The 20,568-nt window shown below is 42.0% G+C and overlaps 1 protein-coding gene across 18 annotated transcripts in view; it reads right to left on the reverse strand.

Annotated features, from left to right (window-relative positions):
- HELQ (helicase, POLQ like) overlaps positions 1-20,557 on the reverse strand; it is a 60,548-nt gene extending 39,991 nt beyond the window's left edge. For 3 of the 18 annotated variants that reach the window (XR_011378353.2, XM_089303109.1, XM_089303108.1), the window contains exons 1-8: positions 20,180-20,353; positions 18,209-18,905; positions 12,679-12,857; positions 11,976-12,176; positions 11,096-11,168; positions 6,449-6,546; positions 4,569-4,667; positions 1,886-2,031 (exon numbers count right to left, since the gene is read on the reverse strand). Coding sequence is in view for 13 of the 18 variants with exons in the window: in XM_089303109.1 (XP_089159235.1) it covers positions 1,886-2,031; positions 4,569-4,667; positions 6,449-6,546; positions 11,096-11,168; positions 11,976-12,176; positions 12,679-12,857; positions 18,209-18,905; positions 20,180-20,353 (1,667 nt within the window). In the remaining 5 variants the exon portion in view is untranslated. Of the gene's footprint in view, positions 1-1,885; positions 2,032-4,416; positions 4,668-4,776; positions 4,855-6,435; positions 6,547-11,095; positions 11,169-11,975; positions 12,177-12,678; positions 12,858-18,208; positions 18,906-19,748; positions 19,877-20,006; positions 20,091-20,179 lie in introns of those variants that run through there. The other 15 variants (XR_518667.5, XM_070047884.2, XR_016212427.1 and 12 more) reach the window with 12 other exon arrangements.
- Positions 20,558-20,568: the final 11 nt, after the last annotated feature.

Here is a 20,568-nt window from a genome sequence, read left to right on the forward strand (position 1 = left end):
CAGCAGGTGAAGCCACTGCTTGCAATGCCGGCATCCTACATGGGAAGGCCAGTTCGAGTCCCAGCTACTTCACTTCTGATACAACTTCCTGCTAACATACCTGAGAAGGCAGTGGAAGACAGCCTAAGTACTTGGGCCCCTGCCACCAACGTGGGAAACCCAGATGGAGTTCTAGATTCCTGGCTTCGACCTGGCCCAGACCCAGCAATTGTGTCCATTTGGGGAGTGAACCCATGGATGGCAGGTCTCTATCTGTCTCCCTGTGTGTCACTGTGCCTTGCAAAACAACCAGTATTTAATTAAAAAGTGATTACAGTGATTAGTCCTTGGACTATCTGAGCCAGTGGTTCTTGACCTTGGCTGTAACTTGGACTTGCCTTGGGAGGATTACAAAATGAGGTTTGAGTTTTACTCCCAGAAATTCTGATTTGATTAAGATGTAGGCTGGACACTGAGATTTCTAAAAGCCTCTGAGTTGATTCTGTGCAGTTAAGGTTTCAAATCACTGATTTAAGCCATTACATTAGCATTCTTACATGCGACTTGAGAATTTTCTTCTGGAGAGGCTGGCACAGTGGTGTAGCGGGTAAAGCCGCCGCCTACAGCACTAGCATCCCATATGGGATCCAGTTTAAGTCCTGGATGCTCCACTTCTGAGCCAGCTCTCTGCTATTGCCTGGGAAAGCAGTGGAAGACAGCCCAAGTGCCTGGGCCCTGCATTCACGTGGGAGACCCAGAAGAAGTACCTGGCTCCTAGTTTCAGATCAGCCCAGGTCTGGCTGTTGTGGCCATTTGGGGAGTGAACCAGAGAATGGAAGACTTCTCTCTCTGCTTCTGCCTCTCTGTAATTCTGCCTTTCAAATAAATAAATAAATTAATTAATTAAAAAAAAAGAATTTCCTTCTGGTCTTTGTCACATATGAATTTTCTTTTAGAAGATCTATTTATTTACTTGAAAGTCAGAGTTACACAGAGAGAGGAGAGGCAGAGAGAGAGAGAGGTCTTCCATCTGGTGGTTCACTCCCAGTTGGCCGCAACAGCCAGAGCTGCACCAATACAAAGCCAGGGCCAGGAGCTAGGAGCCTCTTCTGGGTCTCCCATGCGGTGCAGGGGCCCAAGGACTTGGGTCATCTTCCATTGCTTTTCCAGGCCATAGCCGAGAGCTGGATAAGAACTGGAGCAGCCATGACTCGAACCGGTGCCCATATGGGATGCCGGCACTGTAGGCGGTGGCCTTACCCACTACACATATGAATTTAAAGAATACTTTAAACTGATATAAAAAATTTTACATGTTTATAGGGTATTGTGATATTTCCATACATGCATATATTGTACAATGTTCAAGTCACAGTAAACACATATTTACCATTTTTTTAAGGTGAAAACACTCAAAATTCTTTCATCTAGTTTATACACACACACACACAGGGAAAGGGGTAGAGGTGGGCAACATGGAGAGAGAGAGAAAGAAAACGTCTCTTATCTACAGACAGCCTACAAAGCAACAAAGCCCCAGAACCCCAGAACCAACTAGAACTTAGTGCCTTCTGGTTAACCTTTCCCCATCTCCCCCTCCCTTCTTCTCACCCCAGATTCTGGTCACCACCATTCTACTCTCAACTTCTATGAGATAATTTCTTAAAATATTACATATGAATGAAATCATGCAGTAGTTTGTGTCTTTCAGTGCCCAGCTATTTCACCACGTGTGAATTTCATGGTTAAACATTCTTTTTTCAAGGTCAAGTGCTTTAGAATTCAATACAACCACTTAATATCAGATCTGTAATAAGTAATCAGTACTGTTTCAGTGAAAAGAATGCAAAACCTGAGGTTCAAGATAAAAGTTAAACAGGACAAAATTTTTAAAAGATTAACATACTTGCTTAAGAATTTGCATATCATTTCTGCTACGTTTTCACAATTCTTCTTAGTAGGACAAAAAACTAAGCAGGAATAACTGGGAATAACTTCTGTCACTAATGCTACCAAATGATCAGGATCCATCTTTTTCAGAGTATCAGAGTACTGCAAAACAGTAAGAAATAGGAACAAGGCAGTTAGTAACCACGAAAGCCTGCCAACTTTTTGCCAGTGTGATTAGAATCAAATCATCCATAATTCTGAACTATCATTTAATAAATCTGATCATTAAAAAAAGACAAAACTTACATTAAACATCAAAATGTTAAATCTCACTTTTCTCCTAGGTTATTAAGGTTTTGTTAGGTATATTTAGTTTAAAAAACAAATGAAAGAAAATTAAAGAAGTGAAAATAGTGTTATTAATAACATCACTACATGCCCATCTCCAGCAAAGCAGAACAAAAAAGCACGCCGAGAAAAACACAGATTGGGCCTTATAACGGTTAAAGGATTGCATAAATAAGATATACTTTCTACTATTACTGATAATTTTCAAAAACATAGGTTTAACCATGGTAAAGGACATTTCTCAGAAGTAAAAAATATTTAGCACTGAATTATGAAAATTTTTCCAACTCAAAGCAAGCACAAGGAAATCAAGATAAAAAAATAATTTTAAGGTCTGGCACTGTGGCATAGCAGGTTAAAGCCCTGGCATCCCATATGGACGCTGGTTTAGTCCCGGCTGCTCCTCTTCTGATCCAGCTCTCTGCTATGGCCTGAGAAAGCAGTGGAGGATGGCCCAAGTCCTTGGGCCTCTGCACCCACGTGGGAGACTGGGAAGAAGCTCCAAGCTCCTGGCTCCTGGCTTCGGATTGGTGTGGCTCCGGCCATTGCGGCCAGCTGGGAGTGAACCAATGGATGGAAGACCTCTCTCTCTGTCTCTACCTCTCTGTAACTCTTTCAAACAAATAAAATAAATCTTTAAAAAATTTTTTTAAATCTTCTTGCTTCCTTTAACTTTATTGAAAACAGATATAGGTTTAAGGTAACATATCTTTATAAAATTCTAGAATTACCACAAAATCAATTTTTCTCTCTTTTAAAAAATTATATATTATTATAGGCAAAGAGAGACAGATACAAAGAGATTTTCTATTTTGCTTGTTCACTCCCCAGAAACCCACAACAGCTGGGGCTGAGCCAGGTTGAAGCCAGGAACTGAGAACTCAATCCAGGTCTCCCAAGTGGTTGGCAGGGACCCAATTATTTGAGCCATCACCTGCTGCCTCCCAGGGTATGCATTAACAGGAAGCTAGAATCAGGAGTGAAGCTTTTTCTTTGAAACCAGGCACTCCAATTTGGAACGCGAATACTCAAGCAGCATCTTAACCATGAAACCGAATGCCTGCTCTCTTCTCGTTAAAAAACAAACAAACAAACAAACAAACAAAAACTTATATGAGAAGCAGAGAGAGACACACAGAGAGGGGGACACAGAAAGAGCTCCTAGCAACTGGTTCATTCCCCAAATAGCTGGGACTGGACTGGGCTAAAGCTGGGAACTAGAAACTCCATCCACTCATGTGGGCGGCAGGGACCCAACTACTCAAGTCATTATTACTGCTTCCCAGGGTCTATATTAGCATTAGCAGGAAGCTGGAGTCACAGCTGGGTATCAAACTGAGGTACCTCTGGTATGGGATATAGGTATCTTTTTTTTTTTCTTTAAGATTTAGTTATTTATTTGAAAGACAGAGTTACAGAAAGAAAGATCCTTCATCTGCTAATTCACTTCCCAAATGCCCACAGTGGCTAGGGCTGGGTCAAACTGAAGCCAGGATCCAGGAGCTTCATCTAGGTCTCCCATGTGGATGCAGGGTTCCAAACACGTGGGCCATTCTGTGCTACTTTCTCAGGAGCATTAACAGGGAGCTGGATTGGAAATGGAGCAGCCAGAACTCCAACTGGCACCCATGTGGGATGCCAGTGTTGTGGGATAACTTAACTTGCCCCAGGATGTGGGCATCTTAACCACTAGGCCAAAAGCCATGTCTCCCCTTTCTTTCATTTAGAATGTAAAACATTAACATTTCACATAGACATTAACAGTTTATACACCATGAACTACACGGCCCACAAATGTTACTGCTGAATGAACAAACATTGGATTGTTTCCAAATGTTCTCGGTTCACAGAGCATCAAGGCCAAAAGAAATACCTAAGTTTTTAAAATTGGTAGTTAGGTCCAAAAAAGTAAACAAATATGAACTTCCTCCCAGCTTATTAGTCATTTGAATAATAACATACATCAATTGAGTGAAAAAAATATTTTTATCTCATCCTTAAATAACACAGCAGCTCACTAACGGCATATGTGCACAAGCGGGTCCTGTCTTTCAACCTTTGGGATACGATTGGACCCAATCACCCTTTTCCATCCCAGAATGATTTTTCACAGGATATTTGATTATAGTGACTGCAAAAACTTCAATTTCACAATGATATGATGTCACAGAAAGGAATGTGAAATTGCAAACTCACTACCTTGAACTAAGTTGTTTTTATGATGTCCAACAGATGTCAAGCATTAGCTGTTTCTCTTAAATATTTGAACTATTCCGTGGTACACATGTGAATCTTCCATGGCCCTCCAGGACACCTTGGCACAAAGTCTGGGTTAAGATGATCAACATTACCTTATAATTCAGGACACGTGAAAAAGTCATGCCATTCTCAGCCTTGCTGTCAACCTCATATATTCTATCATTTAGTTTTAGATATTCTTTCAGTTCAACCTTGAATTAAAGGACATTTGCAATTAATATCACATAGGAATTGCTCTTTCTATAGTTTCAAAGACAATAAAATATACTGTAAAAAGTGACAGAAAAACAAAGATTTTACCTTATCTGACATGTAAAACATGCTTCAACTTAAAGGTTATTGATTTACTATTTTTCTTTGTTTTTTTCTCCTTTTTCCCTTCAAATCAAAATAGAGATTAATATCCTTAAAATTTACTCATACAATTTATATTTAATTAATTTGAAAGGCAGAGAGAAACAGAGATCTTCTATCCACTCATTTACTCCCCAAATGCCAGCAATAGCTGGAACTGGTCCAGGCCAAAGTCAGGAGCCTGGAGGTAAATCTGGGTCTCCCCAGTGGGTGGCAGAGACCCAAGTATTTGAGCCATCATTGTTGCCTCCCCAGGGTGCACATTAACAGGAAACTAGAGTTAGACACAGAGCCAGAACTCAAACTCAGGCACTCAAATTGGGCATATAGGTATCCCAAAAAGCATCTTAATTGGTTTGCCAAATGCCCACTCTCAATACTTTTGAATTGAGAAGTCACATATGCTAAAGGCAACCAAATACTTCTGAAAGAAAACTTGGTTATTCTCAAAAATTATTCTCCACAGTTAGTTTGTGTATATTATAAGCTACTTTCAAATAACTATATATTACTATGGTTTACTTTCTTCAAGCATTTTGTGACTGCTGTTACTGAACAGCTTATATTTAAACCCAATGCAGGTGTTTGGCCTGGTGGTTAAGATGCCAGTTAGGACACCTGCATCCCATATCAGAGCACCAGGTGTGATACCCAGCTCCAGTTCCTGATTCCAGCTTCCTGGAGATACTGGGAGGCAGTAATGATGGCTCAAGTGATGGGGATTCTACCACCCACATGGGAGACTCTAATTCAGTTCCTAGTTTCCATTTTGGGCTACCTGGACATTGCAGATGGGAGTGTGAATTTGCTCTCTCTGATTCTCAAATATTTTTAAAAATAAAGTTCAATCCACGTGAAGTCTAACTTCCTTAAAAATTATTACAACTATGAAAGCATATGAACTTGAAAATATTTTAACTTTTAAAATAAATTTTTAATATGCCAATAACTCAAAACATGTCTAAATTTTAGCCAAATGAAAAAATTTACTTTGGAGAATAAGAAATGCAAAAGTAGAATAGGTATGGAAAAATCCACTCAATCAATGTTCACTGAGGACTCAGAGCACTGTTCCTAGTGCTCTGACATATTAGTGATTCCAAGCAAGATTCCACAGTGTTGACATTCTCTATACACAAACTGTAATGTATGCCTCTTCATTACTCTATAGAATTTTTCAAAATACGCTTATTAATGTTTGTATAAATTTTTGCTTATTTGAAAGGCAAAATGAGAGAGAGAGAGGGACAGACACACACACACACACACACGGATCTTCCATCCACATGTTCACTCACCAAATGCCCACCACAGTTGGGACTGGGTCAGGCCAAAACTAAGAGCCAGGAAATCCATCCAAGTCTCCAAAGTGGATGGCAGGAACTTAAGTACCTGAGCTGTCACATGCTGCCTCCCAGGTGCATTAGCAGGAAGTTAGATCAGAAGCCCAAGTAGCCAGAATTCAATCCCAGGTACTCCAATATGGGGTGTGGGCATCCCAAGCAGCAGCTTAGCCCACTGTATCACAACACCCATACCTATTACTTTTACTTCTAACTAATGAATACACAACATGAACATACAACAAAATAATACAGTGCAAACCTTAGGTACATACTGGTCTAAATTGACTGGTATAATATTCTGCTTGAAGAAACTCTTGTAGGTCTTCAACATTGCTTAGTGTTGCACTCATACCAATAATTTGAGTTGTCTCTGAAAAAAAAAAAAAAGGCAATCCCAAAGTATTAAGGAAAATGTGTTAGGAAATCATAAAATAATTTTAGCAAACTTTTGTTGTCTGAATCCTTCCCAAGTGATTTTGGAAAAGGGAGCAGGGAAAAGAAGTAAATATGAAAAATACAAATATATTGCCAAAGTATTAGCCTGGCAATCAAAGAATGAGATCTTTCAGGTATCCTGAAAGTACCTAGTTACCTAGCTAGAATTTTACACAATCTCAAACTTGTAATACATAGGATATCTTACTTCTAAAAAGAAATGAGTATAAATAGGCTATGCTATCTACTTGGATCATCTTTATGAGGAGTTAGTGTTCCATTGGCATTGTGTAGGTGTAGAATACAGGGTGTAGGACACAGGGCTAAATGAGGAAGAGTCCTTTATTGAATCTTGCTATCAGGCTGTAAACTTCCTGGGCAGTACAAATGTCTACTTGTAGACTTAGCTATTGAGTCAAACACCAAAGAACCTTTCTTAGGATAACGTTTCTTCATTGCTGCTGCCTTGTCCTGGAATGCTCATTCAGAATGTTATCTGAAAGGATTCAAATATGGATCAAGTGTTATGCTGATTAGGATGTCTGGGTTCTATATTGAAGCATCTGGGCTCAACTTTTGGCTCAGGTTCCTGATTCCAGCTTCCAACTGATTCAGAACCTGAGTGGCAGCAGTATAAGTGTTCTTGCCAGCCATGTGAGATCTGGATTGAGCTTCTGGCTCCTGGCTTCAGTTCCCTGGCCACTGTGGGAATTTGGGGAGTAAATCAGCAGTTGGGAGCTCTCTCAAATATATGACACAAATAATAATAATGAAAAAAGGAAGGCTACAATGAATTTTTGGATTTATGCAGAAAACAAAGGGAAGTTGTCAAAGGATGGTAAATAGTAAAATAAACAAACTGGATTTGCATTTGGGAAAGATCATACTACCTGCCCTAGAGAAGATGGGTTTGGTGGAACAGAGAGTAATGGTCAAGACCAAAGGCAGATGGAAGAGCTTGGTGATCTCTGTGGCCATCTAGGTAAGAAAGGATGAAGTACCCAAGTAAAGACTTCGTAGTAAAGAAAGACAGGAGGAAGAGAATTTTAAATATATTTATGAAATAAACCAGACAGAATGTGGTTGCTGATGGATAGTACAAGCAAAATTCAATTCTGGTGTGGCTGGCTGGCTGGAGAGTAGTGGCTGGGAATTCAGACTGAAGAATGGGTTTAAAGAAAATTAGTTATGTGTAGATCAACCTCTAGTTAGGCTTGGCTGTATATAGGACATTCAAGTGTCAGTGTCCAGGTGGCAGATGGTATCACTCAGAAGAGAGCTTAGAGCTACAAATCAAGGTTGAGAAGTACAAATTGGGAGCCATCAGCACACATGATTACTTGTCCTAAGTATGGGTGAGAATTAGCTGGAACTGTAAGAAACAAGGGAAGAGCTTACAGTGAATCTCTGCTAACACAAATGTGCTAACACAAATTCAGAAGGGTTGCAGCAGAATAACAAGCAGCAGAAACTAAAAGAGATTCATTTTATTTAAATACCTGTTAAATGTAGTGTTAGAAAAGCAATAAGAATACAAGAGCAAACATATGTCCAATATGCAGGTATTATGGTAGACGCTTTACAAAAATTAACTCCTGGGAGCTGGCATTTTGGCATAGCAGGTTAAGCCATGCCTGTGATGCCTGCATGCCATTTGAGCACTGGTTTGAGACTGGCTACTCCACTTCCGTTACAGCTCCCTGCTAGTGGCCAGGGAAAAGCAGTGGAAGATAGCTCAAGTGCTTGGGCCCCTGTCATGCACATGGGAGACACCTGGAGGAAGTACTTGGCTCTTGGCTTCGGCCTGGCATAGCCCTGGCTGTTGTGGTAATTCAGTAAATGAACCAGGATAGTTCAGCAAATGGACCAGGGGATGGAAGATCTCTTTCTCTCTGTCTCTCTCTCTAATTCTGCCTTTCAAACAAATAAAACTAAGTCTTCAAAAAAAAAAAAAAAATTAACTTCTGCCTCCTTTGCAGCAATTCAGTGGGGAAGGTTCTATTTGTCACTCGTATATGATGAATGATGAATAAGGAAATAGAGGCACAGTTTACAACTTGCCTAAGATCATGTGTCCGATAAAGAGAAGCCCCAAGATTTGAATCTAGCTCTATAACTTTTCCTTAGTCATTACGATACACTGTCAATGCTAAGCTATGATCCCTCACACATAGTAGGAAAGCCAAGAGAATACTGTTCCAGCACCCAAAGAACAGAACAATGATAAGCCATCAAACATCAAAAAAAAAAAAAAAAGGACAAAGACAGGATGGACACGTAACCATCATTCTACTCTCTTCCTCTGCTTTTAGCTCCATTAGGGCTAAGCACTGTGGTACAGCTGGTTAAGTTATGACCTGCAACACTGGCATCCCAAATGTGAGTATCGGTTTGAATTCTAATTCAGCTCCCTGCTAGTGCTCCAGGCAGCAAATTCATGTCCTAAGCATTTGGGTCCCCACCGTCCATTGGGAAAGTTTCCAGGATGGAGTTCCTTGCTGCTGACCTCAGACTGGCCCAGCCTAGGTGTTGCAGGCATTTGGGGGAGTAAACCCAATGGGTGGAAGCTCTCTCTCTGTTTGCCATTGAAATAAATAACAAATCTTTAAAAAATTTTTTCATTACATTTATCATCACCTCTCTTATGTGTCTAATTATTTGTTCACTTTAACTAAAATATAGGCTTAATAAATAAAGACAGAGACTTTCACTCACTGTTGTATATCTAGCACTTAAAAGAGTGCCAGGCACACAGTAGGCTCAATAAATATTTTCTGAATGAATAGAACGTTATAATCTGCCTAAATACCATGGTACAGTCAAAATTTTAAAAATAATTCTTATTAAGATTGATCTTTATAGTTAATTTTTTAAAAAGATTTTTTATTTGAAAGACAGAGTTACAGAGAGTTACAGCCAGAGAGAGTGAGTTCTTCCATTACTGGTTCACTCCCCAAATGACTGCCAACGGCCACAGCTGAACTGATCTGTAGCCAGGAGCCAGAAGCCTCTTCTAGGTCTCTCACAGGGGCCCAAGGACTTAGGCCATCTTCTACTGCTTTCCCAGGCTATAGCAGAGAGCTGGATTAGAATAGTGGAGATCGCTTCTCGGCCTTTTGGCTAAGATCAAGTGTAGAATAGTGGAGAAGCCGGGACTCAAACTGGCACCCATATGGGATGTGGGGCCTTTAACCTGCTGTGCCAAAGCACAGGCCCCTAATAGCCAATTTTTATAAAAATAAGCCAAGGATTACAAGACCATATCAATCAATAATAGACATGACATTTAAAACAAATATTTCATGTATATTAAAAGACTATTTGATGTTGCAAAATTGCTCCTGAAGTGACTACTTAAATCCACTGCTTATTGGGAGGATGACTGTAATGATTAGAATAGTAATAAAGCAGCAGCAACAGCAGCAGCAAGCCCTTCCTGAATGCTGTGTGGTAAATGCATGGGTTAGAGGCCAGCATTGTGGCAGAGTGGGTGTAGCCGCTGCCTAAGACTTGGGTATCCCATATGGGTGCTGGTCTTAGTCCTGGCTGCTCCACCTCCGATCAAGCTCCCTGCCAATGTGCCTGGGAGAGCAGTGGAGGATGGTCCAAGTGCTTGGGGCCCTGCAGCCCTGTGAGAGACCTAGATGAAGTTCCTGGCTTTAGCCTGGCCCAGCCCAAGCAGTTGCAGCCATTTGGGGAGTGAACCAGCAGATGGAAGATCTCCCTCTCTCTGTGCCTTTCAAATGAATAAGCTAAATCTTAATTAAAAAAAAATATAAATAAATGCACTTGTTGACTCATAGTCCTCACAATAGTCCGATCAGGTTGGAATCACTGTTATCCCAGTTTTATGGAAACAGAGAAGGTGAGTGAGGTGACAAGGCACAAATAGCTACTAAATGGAGAATAACGAGTGAGGACTTCCTCAAATATTAATTTCATTTATTTTCATAATTCATTTATTCATTCTACTACTACTAAATACACTTATTGGCTTATCTTAGAAATTACAGAACTACAGCAGAGGGTGCTGGCACTGTGGTGCAGCGGGTTAAAGTCCCAGTCTGCAGTGCCAGCATCCCATATGGGCACCGGTTCAAGTCCCAACTGTTCCTCTTCAGATTCAGCTCTTTGCTATGGCCTGGGAAAGCAGTAGAAGCAGCAGAAGTCGGCCCAAGTTCTTGGGCCCCCGCACCCACCTGAGGGACCCAGAAGAAACTCCTGGCTCCTGACTTCTGATCGGCTCAGCTCCAGCCATTGTGGCCATTTGGGGAGTGAACCAGTGGATGGAAGACCTCTCTCTCTGCCTCTTTTTGTAATTCTTTCAAATAAATAAAAATAAATCTTAAAAAAAAAAAAAACCTAAGGCAAGAAGTTTCAGTATCTTGCTGTATATTACATAATCTATCTAGAGATAGAATTAAGTATTTTATAGATATCTTGCCTAGAAATCAACTAATGATCTCATTAAAAAAAGTACTTACTGCTAGTGTAGAGGATTTTTGCTAGGGTCATTTCCAGTATAGCCCCACGGCTTCCTTCACCAATCATGTGCAGCTTTGAGATTAAAAAAAAAAAGGCAGAGAAATAAATCTTCATATAATGCCTACCTACCTAAAACACACATATAAATTGAATGTTTGTAATGTTTCAACATTTTAAATATGTAACTATTAACATATACACATTATTCTATGGTATTTTCAGTTAATTAGTTTGGAGGGTGATGCCATGACACATCTGAGATTCATAAGTACTATTATAAAACTTTTTAGGGGTCAGTGCTGTGGCATAGTGGGTAAAGCCACCGCCTGCAGTGCCAGCATCTCATATGGGCACCGGTTCGAGTCCTGGCTGCTCCACTTCCGATCCAGCTCTCTGCTATGGCCTGGGAAAGCAGAAGATGGCCCAAGTCCTTGGGCCCCTGCACCCACATGGGAGACCCAGAAGAAGTTCCTGGCTCCTGGCTTCGGATTGGCACATCTCTGGCTGTTGTGGCCATTTGGGGAGAGAACCAGTGGGTGGAAGATCTCTCTCTCTCTCTCTGCTTCTCCTTCTCTCTCTGTGTAACTCTTTCAAATAAATAAACAAATCTTTAAAGAAAAAAAGTTACGCTCAGTATGGCATAAGAAATGACTTTAAAAAAAACTTTTTAAACACACACACTTTCACATTTCAAGAAACACTTGGCAGAAGACCAAATTTAGGACCATCAGGCATGGGATGCCTTCCCCTGTGTTATCTGTATATTAAAACAAAATACTTTTTTGTATAGAGGTACTAAGCAGTCCCACATCATAATCAGAAGTATACAGAATGCTTGCATAATAAAAATACTGATAAATACCAAAAGTAGTAACCAACCTCATCGACAACCACCAGACCCAGACTGCTAATCCTCCCTGTTTCAATCAGGGAGTTCACCAGGCTATGCCCCTTCTCGATAGTGGCAACATACAGTGATTTCTTTTCCCGTCTTTTTATTGGAGGAAATCTTCCTTTGCTTCCAGCATATTCTTCAACAAAGAAACCAAGTTCTATACCAAAGCTTGACAGGCCTGTTATCTAGAATATTAGTTAAAATAAAAATCACAGATGAATAAGGACTCTAATCATTAAGGCTCATACGGATTTACAAAAGAGCTCAAGTGGTGTTTAATACCAATCAATGGGGACAAGGTCACAGACTAGGAAAAGCTGTAAAACTAATGTGCAGATGCAACTTTTAAACTGCATAATAAATACAGAAGTGAGTTACAGCTGTCTCCTCTGATATCAAAAAGTGGAATAATAACTCACTTATTCTGAAAACTGGTTACTTTTTGCTTGAAAAATCAGGCTACACAGAAATGAAACATTTAATATGGACTTTAATCCACCAGTTTAAGAAAAATAAAACTTTCTAACATAGATAATTAGCATTTGAAGAGACTTTAGGTAAGTACTGTACATTCCTTTTGTGGATCCTAATTTTCCATCAAGAGGTACTTCTCAGTCAACAAATTATGTTTATAGATCTTAATGTTAAAATAATATTAACAAGTAACATTTGTTTTAAACAACGCACCTTTTCTTGGACAATTGCCACGTAAGGAAGGATCATTAAAACATCGTTCCGCCGGCAAAGCAGTTCTTGTAGCATTAAAATCTCAGCCACCAGGGTTTTCCCACCACTTGTTGGCAAGGAGTATATTAAATTTTTTCTCTCTTGCACAGAATTCAGTGTTAAGCAAGTATGCTGCCATTCTGTGGAATTTAAAAAAAAGGCATTATTTTCTTCTTCCACATGCTCAACCTCGAGTTTTCCAAGATCACATCCTTTCCCATGCAGCAGTCTTCTCGTAGGGTAAACATAATTATCACCTCTGCTGAATGTCAAGAGTCCCAAATGTGCACAAGCCTAGCCAGCAGGGCAGCCAAGCAGAGTAGTTACTCGGCAGCTACAGATTAGGTCTAAGAGTGCAGCAGAGCAGGAGCAGCCTGGTGGACAAAGGATATCACCTGGAATATCACAAGCAAAAGGACGAGGACCTCGAAGATCTCTCTGTTACGTTCTGCAAAGTTTCCCTTCCTCATTCCCCTAATTGCCCAGGGAGGCTAGGGGAATCCATCATTTTGCTACAGCAGGTTAAGTCCCTGCTTGCAATAAATCTCCCATATTCATCTCATTAGAGTGCAGGGTTGAGTTAGGCTACTTTGCTTCTAATCCAGCTTCCTGCCAATGCACCTGGGAAGGCACTAGAAGATGGCCCAAGTAGCTGGACCTCTGCTATCCATGTGGGAAACCCAGATGGAGTTCCTGGCTCCTGATTTCAGCCTGGCCCAGACATGGCTGCTATGACCAATTAGGGAGTGAACCAGTGAATAAGACTCCCCTTCTCTGTCTCTCCTTGTCACTCTGTATTTAAAATAAGTCAGAGAAAAGAAGGAGGAGAGGGAGAAAAATACCTATAAGGTTTTATACAAACCAGAACCTTCAAAGAGTTCTTATGGGGATATGAACTTTAAATAGCCCAATACCACTTCAACTAGTACGTCTTTTTAAACTATAAAAAGACCAGGATTATCTGGTGGCAAAGCTGGAGCTCCTACAACTTAGCAAGGTGGGATTCATGAAAACAGACCAGTCTCAGGACAAGGTGTGAAAACTAGTATGGCTATTCCGTGGGATACTTCAACAATGTGGATCGCTAAGAGTCTGCAGAATATGCACCGGTGTTTGTTTCTGGAAAAAGGGCAAAAGATATGACATTTCACAGCAGGAAGAAATCCAAATGTCAAAAAAAAAAAAAAAAGAAAGAAAGAAAGAAAAGAAAAGATGCTAAACTGTCATCTACTGGGTTGGCAAAAAAATTAACTACTAAAAACCAATCAAGGGCCATCGCAGCAGCACAGTGGGTTAATCCTCCACCTGCAGTGCCAGTTCTAGTCCCGGCTGTTCCTCTTCTGATCCAGCTCTCTGCTATGGCCTGAGAAAGCAGAGGATGGCTTGAGCACTTGGGCCCTTTAACACACATGGGAGAACTGGGAGGAAGCTCCTAGCAACTAGCTTCGCCTAGGCTCAGCTCCAGGCGTTGCGGCCATATGCGGAGTGAACCACTGAATGGAAGACCTTCCTCTGCCTCTCCCTCTGTGAATCTACCTCTCAAATAAATAAAAATAAAATCTTTAAAAAAAAGAAAAGCAAAGTCCGTACATGTAAAATCTAGAGCTGACTAGAGAGGGAAAAAAATTGGTATTCTTCCCCAGAACATAAACTACTACACTCTTCTTAGAAAGAAATCCAGCAGTATAAAAAAATAAAATTGTACCCTACCTTTGATCCAGCTAAAGTATTACTTCTAGGACTCTACACCTAGAGAAATATAAAGGATTATGTGCTGGATGTTTATCGCAGCATTATTAGCAGATAGCAGAGTGACATGGGGAATAGGGGTAAGGGTAGGATGAATTACCATACAATTACAGAATCTAATTTTCTGCAACTTACAAATGCTGGAGATAGACTGATCTATAGAAGTCTAATATATTAAGTAAAAAAAAAAAAAAAAACAAGCATCACAAATGTGTGTTGGATAGTATGAACCCTGTTATGTACAAATATTAGAAACTTTTTCCACAGATGAGAAAGTAAGGCTGAAAATGCCAAAGCTGTGACAGGGCCAGAAGTCACAAGGAGGCTGATGTCCCCAGCAGCTGAGAACATACCAGCATGTACCAGGCACAGTGTTAGCTACATAAGAAGATGAATTAGAGTCCTGGCTTCAGGTGTTCATTCTGGCTGGAAATGCAGATTAAACAAAGAACAATGTGAAAAAAGAAAAGCAGATAGGAAAAAGGTCACATCTACTTCAAGCGCAATAAACATCATTAGCAATTAAACCATGAACCTCACGACTCAGAATTTATTCAACTCTCACTTTTGATTCCTGTAGTCCCACTTCTTAAACCTGATTGTCTTTTCTGAGATAAGAACCTGTATTTGCATAGTTCATAAGATTCTACAAAGAGTTCCAGAAATACACTTAAAATGACAGGTTGATCTTCCAGCGTGGCAGTAACTGTTTTTTTTTTTTTTTTTTTTTTTTTGACAGGCAGAGTGGACAGTGAGAGAGTGAGAGGAGGAGGAAGGTCTTCCTTTGCCATTGGTTCACCCTCCAATGACTGCTGCAGCTGGCGCACCGCGCTGATCCGAAGCCAGGAGCCAGGTCTCCCATGGGGTGCAGGGCCCAAGGACTTGGGCCATCCTCCACTGCCTTCCCGGGCCATAGCAGAGAGCCGGCCTGGAAGAGGGGCAACCAGGACAGAATCCAGCGCCCCAACCGGGACTAGAACCCAGGGTGCCGGCGCCACAGGCAGAGGATTAGCCTATTGAGTCGTGGCGCCAGCCAGTAACTGTCTCTTGTTTGTCTAAGACACACACTTGGCTGTGGGTGTTTATAGCTAAGAAGCCTGTGTCCCCCTGAGTTTGACTCCAGCCCCTGGCTCCTGACTCCAACTTCCTGTTAATGCAGACTCTGGGAAGCAGCAGGAATGGCTCAGGTAACTGGGTCTGTTATCTACATGGGAGATTGAGGCTGAGTTCCTGGCTTCAGGGATGCAGCCTCACCCAGGTGTCGAGGGTCTCTGGGGAGTGAACCAGTGGGTAGGAGACCTCTCTCTTTCTGAGAGACATATTTGAAATACAAGGGTACTTCAGAGAGTTCATGAAAAATGGATTTAAAAGACAAATTTAGTTTGGTGCAAAAATTTTTGAAATCTATGCATTTTTTCCATAATATTCCACAAACTTTTGAAGTACTCTCCTATAAAAAAGGACCCAGGATTTTTGAAAAACATTATGATTGCTACTACTAATATCTCCTGGCACTTAAATCTTTCCAGTTTTAGTGTACATGCTGCCAAAGCAAGCACTGCATTTACATCTTAACTGTAGCTGTCTTTAAGGATGTTTGGTTTTTTTAAAAATTTTTTTAAAGATTTATTTACTTGAAAGTCAGAGTTACACAGAGAGATGAGAGGCAGAGACAGAGAAGGGTCTTCCACCCGTTGGTTCACTCCCCAATTGGCTGCAACAGCCGGAGCTGCGCCGATCCGAAGCCAGGAGCCAGGAGCTTCTTCTGGGTCTCCCCCATGGGTGCAGCGGCCCAAGGATTTGGGCCATGTTCTACTGCTTTCACAGGCCATAGAAGAGAGCCTGATTGGAAGAGGAGTAGCCGGGACTAGAACCAGCGCTCATATGGGATGCAAGCACTTCAGGCCAGGGTGTTACCCCCCTCCCCCGCCTTTTTTTTAAACTTAAAAGGCAGAGACAGAAACAATCCAGTGGTTGACTCCCTAAATGCCTACAACAGCAAGGGCTGAACCAGATTGAAGCCAGAAACCAGGAACTCAATCCAGATCTCCCATGTGGGTAGCAGGGACCCAAGTATTTGGGCCACTACTTGCTACTTCCCAGGGTGTATATTAGCAAGAAACTGGAAAGTGGAGCTGGGACTTGAAACCTGACACTGAGATACTGGATATGGGTGTCTCAAGTGGCAACTTAACTGCTGTGTCAAATATCCACCCCAAAGATATTTAATCAGTGGTATTACTGACTTCACTTAAGACATGAGTGTTCAAAGGAATTTCAACATCTTGGTAGAGAAGACTGAGCCAATCACAGAAACACTAGTTAAGAAAAGTGTGGAACTCCTAGACAATCAGAAAAAACCAAGAGTGGAGAGTCAAGATGTTAAGAAGGGGCCAGCGTTGTGGTGTAGCAGGTAAAGCCACAGCCTGCATTGCCAGCATCCCATATGGGAACTGGTTCAAGTCCCAGCTGCTCCACTTCCGATCTAGCTCTCTGCTTGTGGCCTGGGAAAGTAGAGGATGGCCCAAATGTTTGGGCCCCCGCACCTACATTGCAGACCTGGAAGAAGCTCCTGGCTCCTGATTGGCCCAGCTCTGGCCATTTGGGGACTGTACAAGTGAATGGAAGACCCTTCTATCTCTCCTTTTGTCTATAACTCATAAATCTTAAAAAAATAGAGACAGAGAAAGGAGTTTCAAGAAGGGTGTAGTCAATAGCATCAAGAAACCAACTTAGAAATCTGGCAGGGAAAGAACTAAAAAGTCTCATTTAGATGCCCTGGTCATTACTTCCTAAGAGCACAGAACCCAGAACTGGAGCACACTGGAGAATCATTTGAGGGGCTGCTGCCTGTAGTGCCAGCATCCCATATGAGCTCCGGTTCTAGTCCCGGCTGCTCCACTACTGTTCCAGCTCTCTGCTATGGCCTGGGAAGGCAGTGGAAGACGGCCCAAGTGCTTGGGCCCTTGCACCCACCTGGGAAGACCTGGAAGAAGCTCCTGGCAACTGGCTTTGTATTGGCACAGCTCCACCTGTTGCAGCCAACAGGGGAGAGAACCAGTGGATGGAAGACCTCTCTCTCTCTCCTCTGTGTAACTCTTTCAAATAAATAAATAAATCTTAAAAAAAAAAAAAAAAAGAAGAAGAAGAATCATTTGAGGAGGAGAAAGAGAGCCAGCAAGGATAACTGATTTGAGAATTAACTGTGGAGGCTGGGGGAGACAGGGAGAGGTTCAACACTAGCAGGACAGGGATGGATGGCTGAGAGACAACTGTTCTTCTGACTTGTTCTTTTTTTTTTTTTTTTTTTTTTAAGACTTATTTTATGTGCTTGAAAGAGTTACAGAGAGAGGTAGAGCTAGAGAGAGAGAAGTATTCCATCTACTGGTCACTCCCCAAATGGCCGCAAAGGCCAGAACTGAGCTGATCCAAAGCCAGGAGCCAGGAGCTTCTTTCCCCGTCTCCCACGTGGGTATGGAGGCTTAAGGACTTGGGCCATCTTCTACTGCTTTCCTAGGCCATTGCATAGTTGGATCGGAAGTGGAGCAGCCAGGTCTCAAACTGGTGTCCATATGGGATGCTGGTGCTGCAGGCCAGGGCTTTAACTGGCTCAGCCACAGTGCCGACCCCCTGACTTGTTTTCAAGCCAAGAAAAATGACCATGAAAGTCTTTGTTTCCATTGATTTGTGCTAATACTACGGTAATGATGGGAAATGTTTTTGTTCCAGCAAAAAATATTACCATATAATTTTTCAATTCCTTTGACTCGAACATAAAGGTCTCGAACTTTGCTGGGCAATGAATAGAAAGGACCAAGGTCATCTGACGATGACTCAATTGTTTTCTTGGCAACATTAATTTCTTCAGATAGGAGAGTCTCTTTCAGCTGCTTACTCCTGGAAAATACTGGTGTTTGGGCCTTGGCATTTCCAGTCATGGCACTTTTGAGATGATCCTTAACACTTTTTCTCCTATTTGTATCTGAACTCGTTCTGACTTTAGGAGAGAAGTCATTGTCTTGCTGGGGTTGCTCTATGTGATTAAGGGACAATTCTTCATCTCCAGTCTTGTGAGAGAATGAGTTCTGCTCCTTTTCTTCAATAGACGGATTACCCAAATCATTTGATGAGTTCTGCAAATTTTCAAAGTATAAAACCTGTGAGGAAGGCAGATCAGGTCCATGTTCAACAGGGACATCTTCAGGTCCACTCTGGTTCTTTGCGTGCTCATCAGTTTTTGATTCAGGAAACACAGTGGGAATGCTGAGTTTGTTTTCATCACTTTCTGAACAAAGACCTGCAGTGGCCAAGTCTGTAGCGTGTTTCCTATGTTCAGGAAGCTGCATATACTTTTGTTCCAGGTCATCAACTTGAGCTAAAAAGGAGTTCTCGGCAAAGCTGTCATAGTCACCAAACATGTCCTCTTCACTATCATAATGCTGCAAAGACAACAAAAATACTTATAGGCAAATCCAGTTACATTAAGCCATCTTCCATAGCTTTCCCAGGCACATTAGCAGGAAACTGGATGGGAAGTGGAACAGCTGGGACTTGAACCAGCACTCGGATATGGGATGCCAGCATTGCAGACGATGGCTTAAGCCAGTGTGCCACAGCGCCAGCCTCTGGAACAGATATTGCTGTCATTATTTTACAGATGAACAGTGGAGGCCCAATATATGATGATTAGATTAAGAATTAGAGGATTCTAATTCTTAAGCCTCTGCTGAATCTTTAAACCATAGCAAGACAAGTAGACATCTATTGGGATGACAGCGTAGAAGATTCTGATAGCCACAACACTCCTCCCCCATCCCCCAGACTCTAATCTCCCAGAGGCTGGCCTGTAGCAAAAAGAAAAAAAAAAAAAAAGAAAGAAAGAAAGAAAGAAAAAAGGAACCTCTGGCCTGTGAGATGTAAAAGCCCCCCCTAAAAATCTGATTTGGCCCTGCCAAGGCAACTGCAGGCAGGACTCTAAATTCAATAAATCTATATCAGGCTAATTTTTTAAATAGATAATTTTGTACGGCCCATCAGCGATGTTATAAATATCTAAATGGCCCTTGGCAGAGAAAAAAGCTCCCCCCCCCACCCCCAACCCCCCCTCCCGCTTACAGAAACTCGAGGAAGATCCTATTCCTAGGAATTTGGAATTGAGACTGATTCTGCACACTTGACTTGGAATGGTCCACCAAACAGAAGACATGTAAATATAGAGGCAACAATATAGTGAAGTGACGATGAAGAATACCGAATGTGGAATCAAAACTGTAATTTTTCACCTTCTCAAGGCTCGATTACTATTGTAAAAGCTGGATAAAGTGAGGCTATAATGACTCTTCCAGAAATACGTTAGTACAGCAGGAGCAGCAGTAATTTCGAAGTCTGATTTTACATCTTTGTCTTGTCACTTGCTGCGTGTACAGCTTGTATGGGGTCTGTTTCTTATCTATACAGAAATGAGAGTAACATGGCGGCATCTGTTTCAGTGCCAATTAACAGCGGTAACAGAGACGAAAGAAGCAAACGAAAGCTATTACCTAACTGGTCAACTGTCTGCACCTGGGAAGGAAACGGCCACCATCTCTCAGATTCGGGTTCCAAGTTCGTGGCGATTTGGTCTCCTAGTGAACATGCAAAACACGAGAACTCTGGGTTTCCATCACCGCCCCCAAAGCGGTTAATGGGGGAGTTTCAGAGTGGGTGCCCGTACCTCGATCGGTTGCACCCCCACGGTTTTCCGCCTCCGGCACTCGGCCACCATCTCTTCCTCCTCCTCCTCATCGTCCGACTTGAGCTCCGCCGCGGTAGGGGCGGCAAAAATGCTAGGACGGGTCCTTTTGCGGACAGACACCCGCCGGCGGATGCGGGAACCACCTTCATCCATGACAGGGACCGAACACCCTGCCACTTCGTCGTCCCTAAAGATTCAACCGCCAAACTCAATTGAAGAGTTTGAGGCAGAGGTAGCTACAGCGGGGAACTGCCCTCCTGCCTCCATCCAACGCTGATAAAACACCCCAAATTAACGCCCAGAGCCCTCAGGCCGGAAGCAGGGGCACAAGCGGAGGTGCCCATCCTCTCCTCATCCAATCAGAACGG

The sequence above is a fragment of the Oryctolagus cuniculus genome, chromosome 8 (assembly GCF_051225735.1).
Source record: "Oryctolagus cuniculus isolate XC-2025 breed Fujian yellow rabbit chromosome 8, ASM5122573v1, whole genome shotgun sequence".
NCBI classification, from domain to species: domain Eukaryota; kingdom Metazoa; phylum Chordata; class Mammalia; order Lagomorpha; family Leporidae; genus Oryctolagus; species Oryctolagus cuniculus.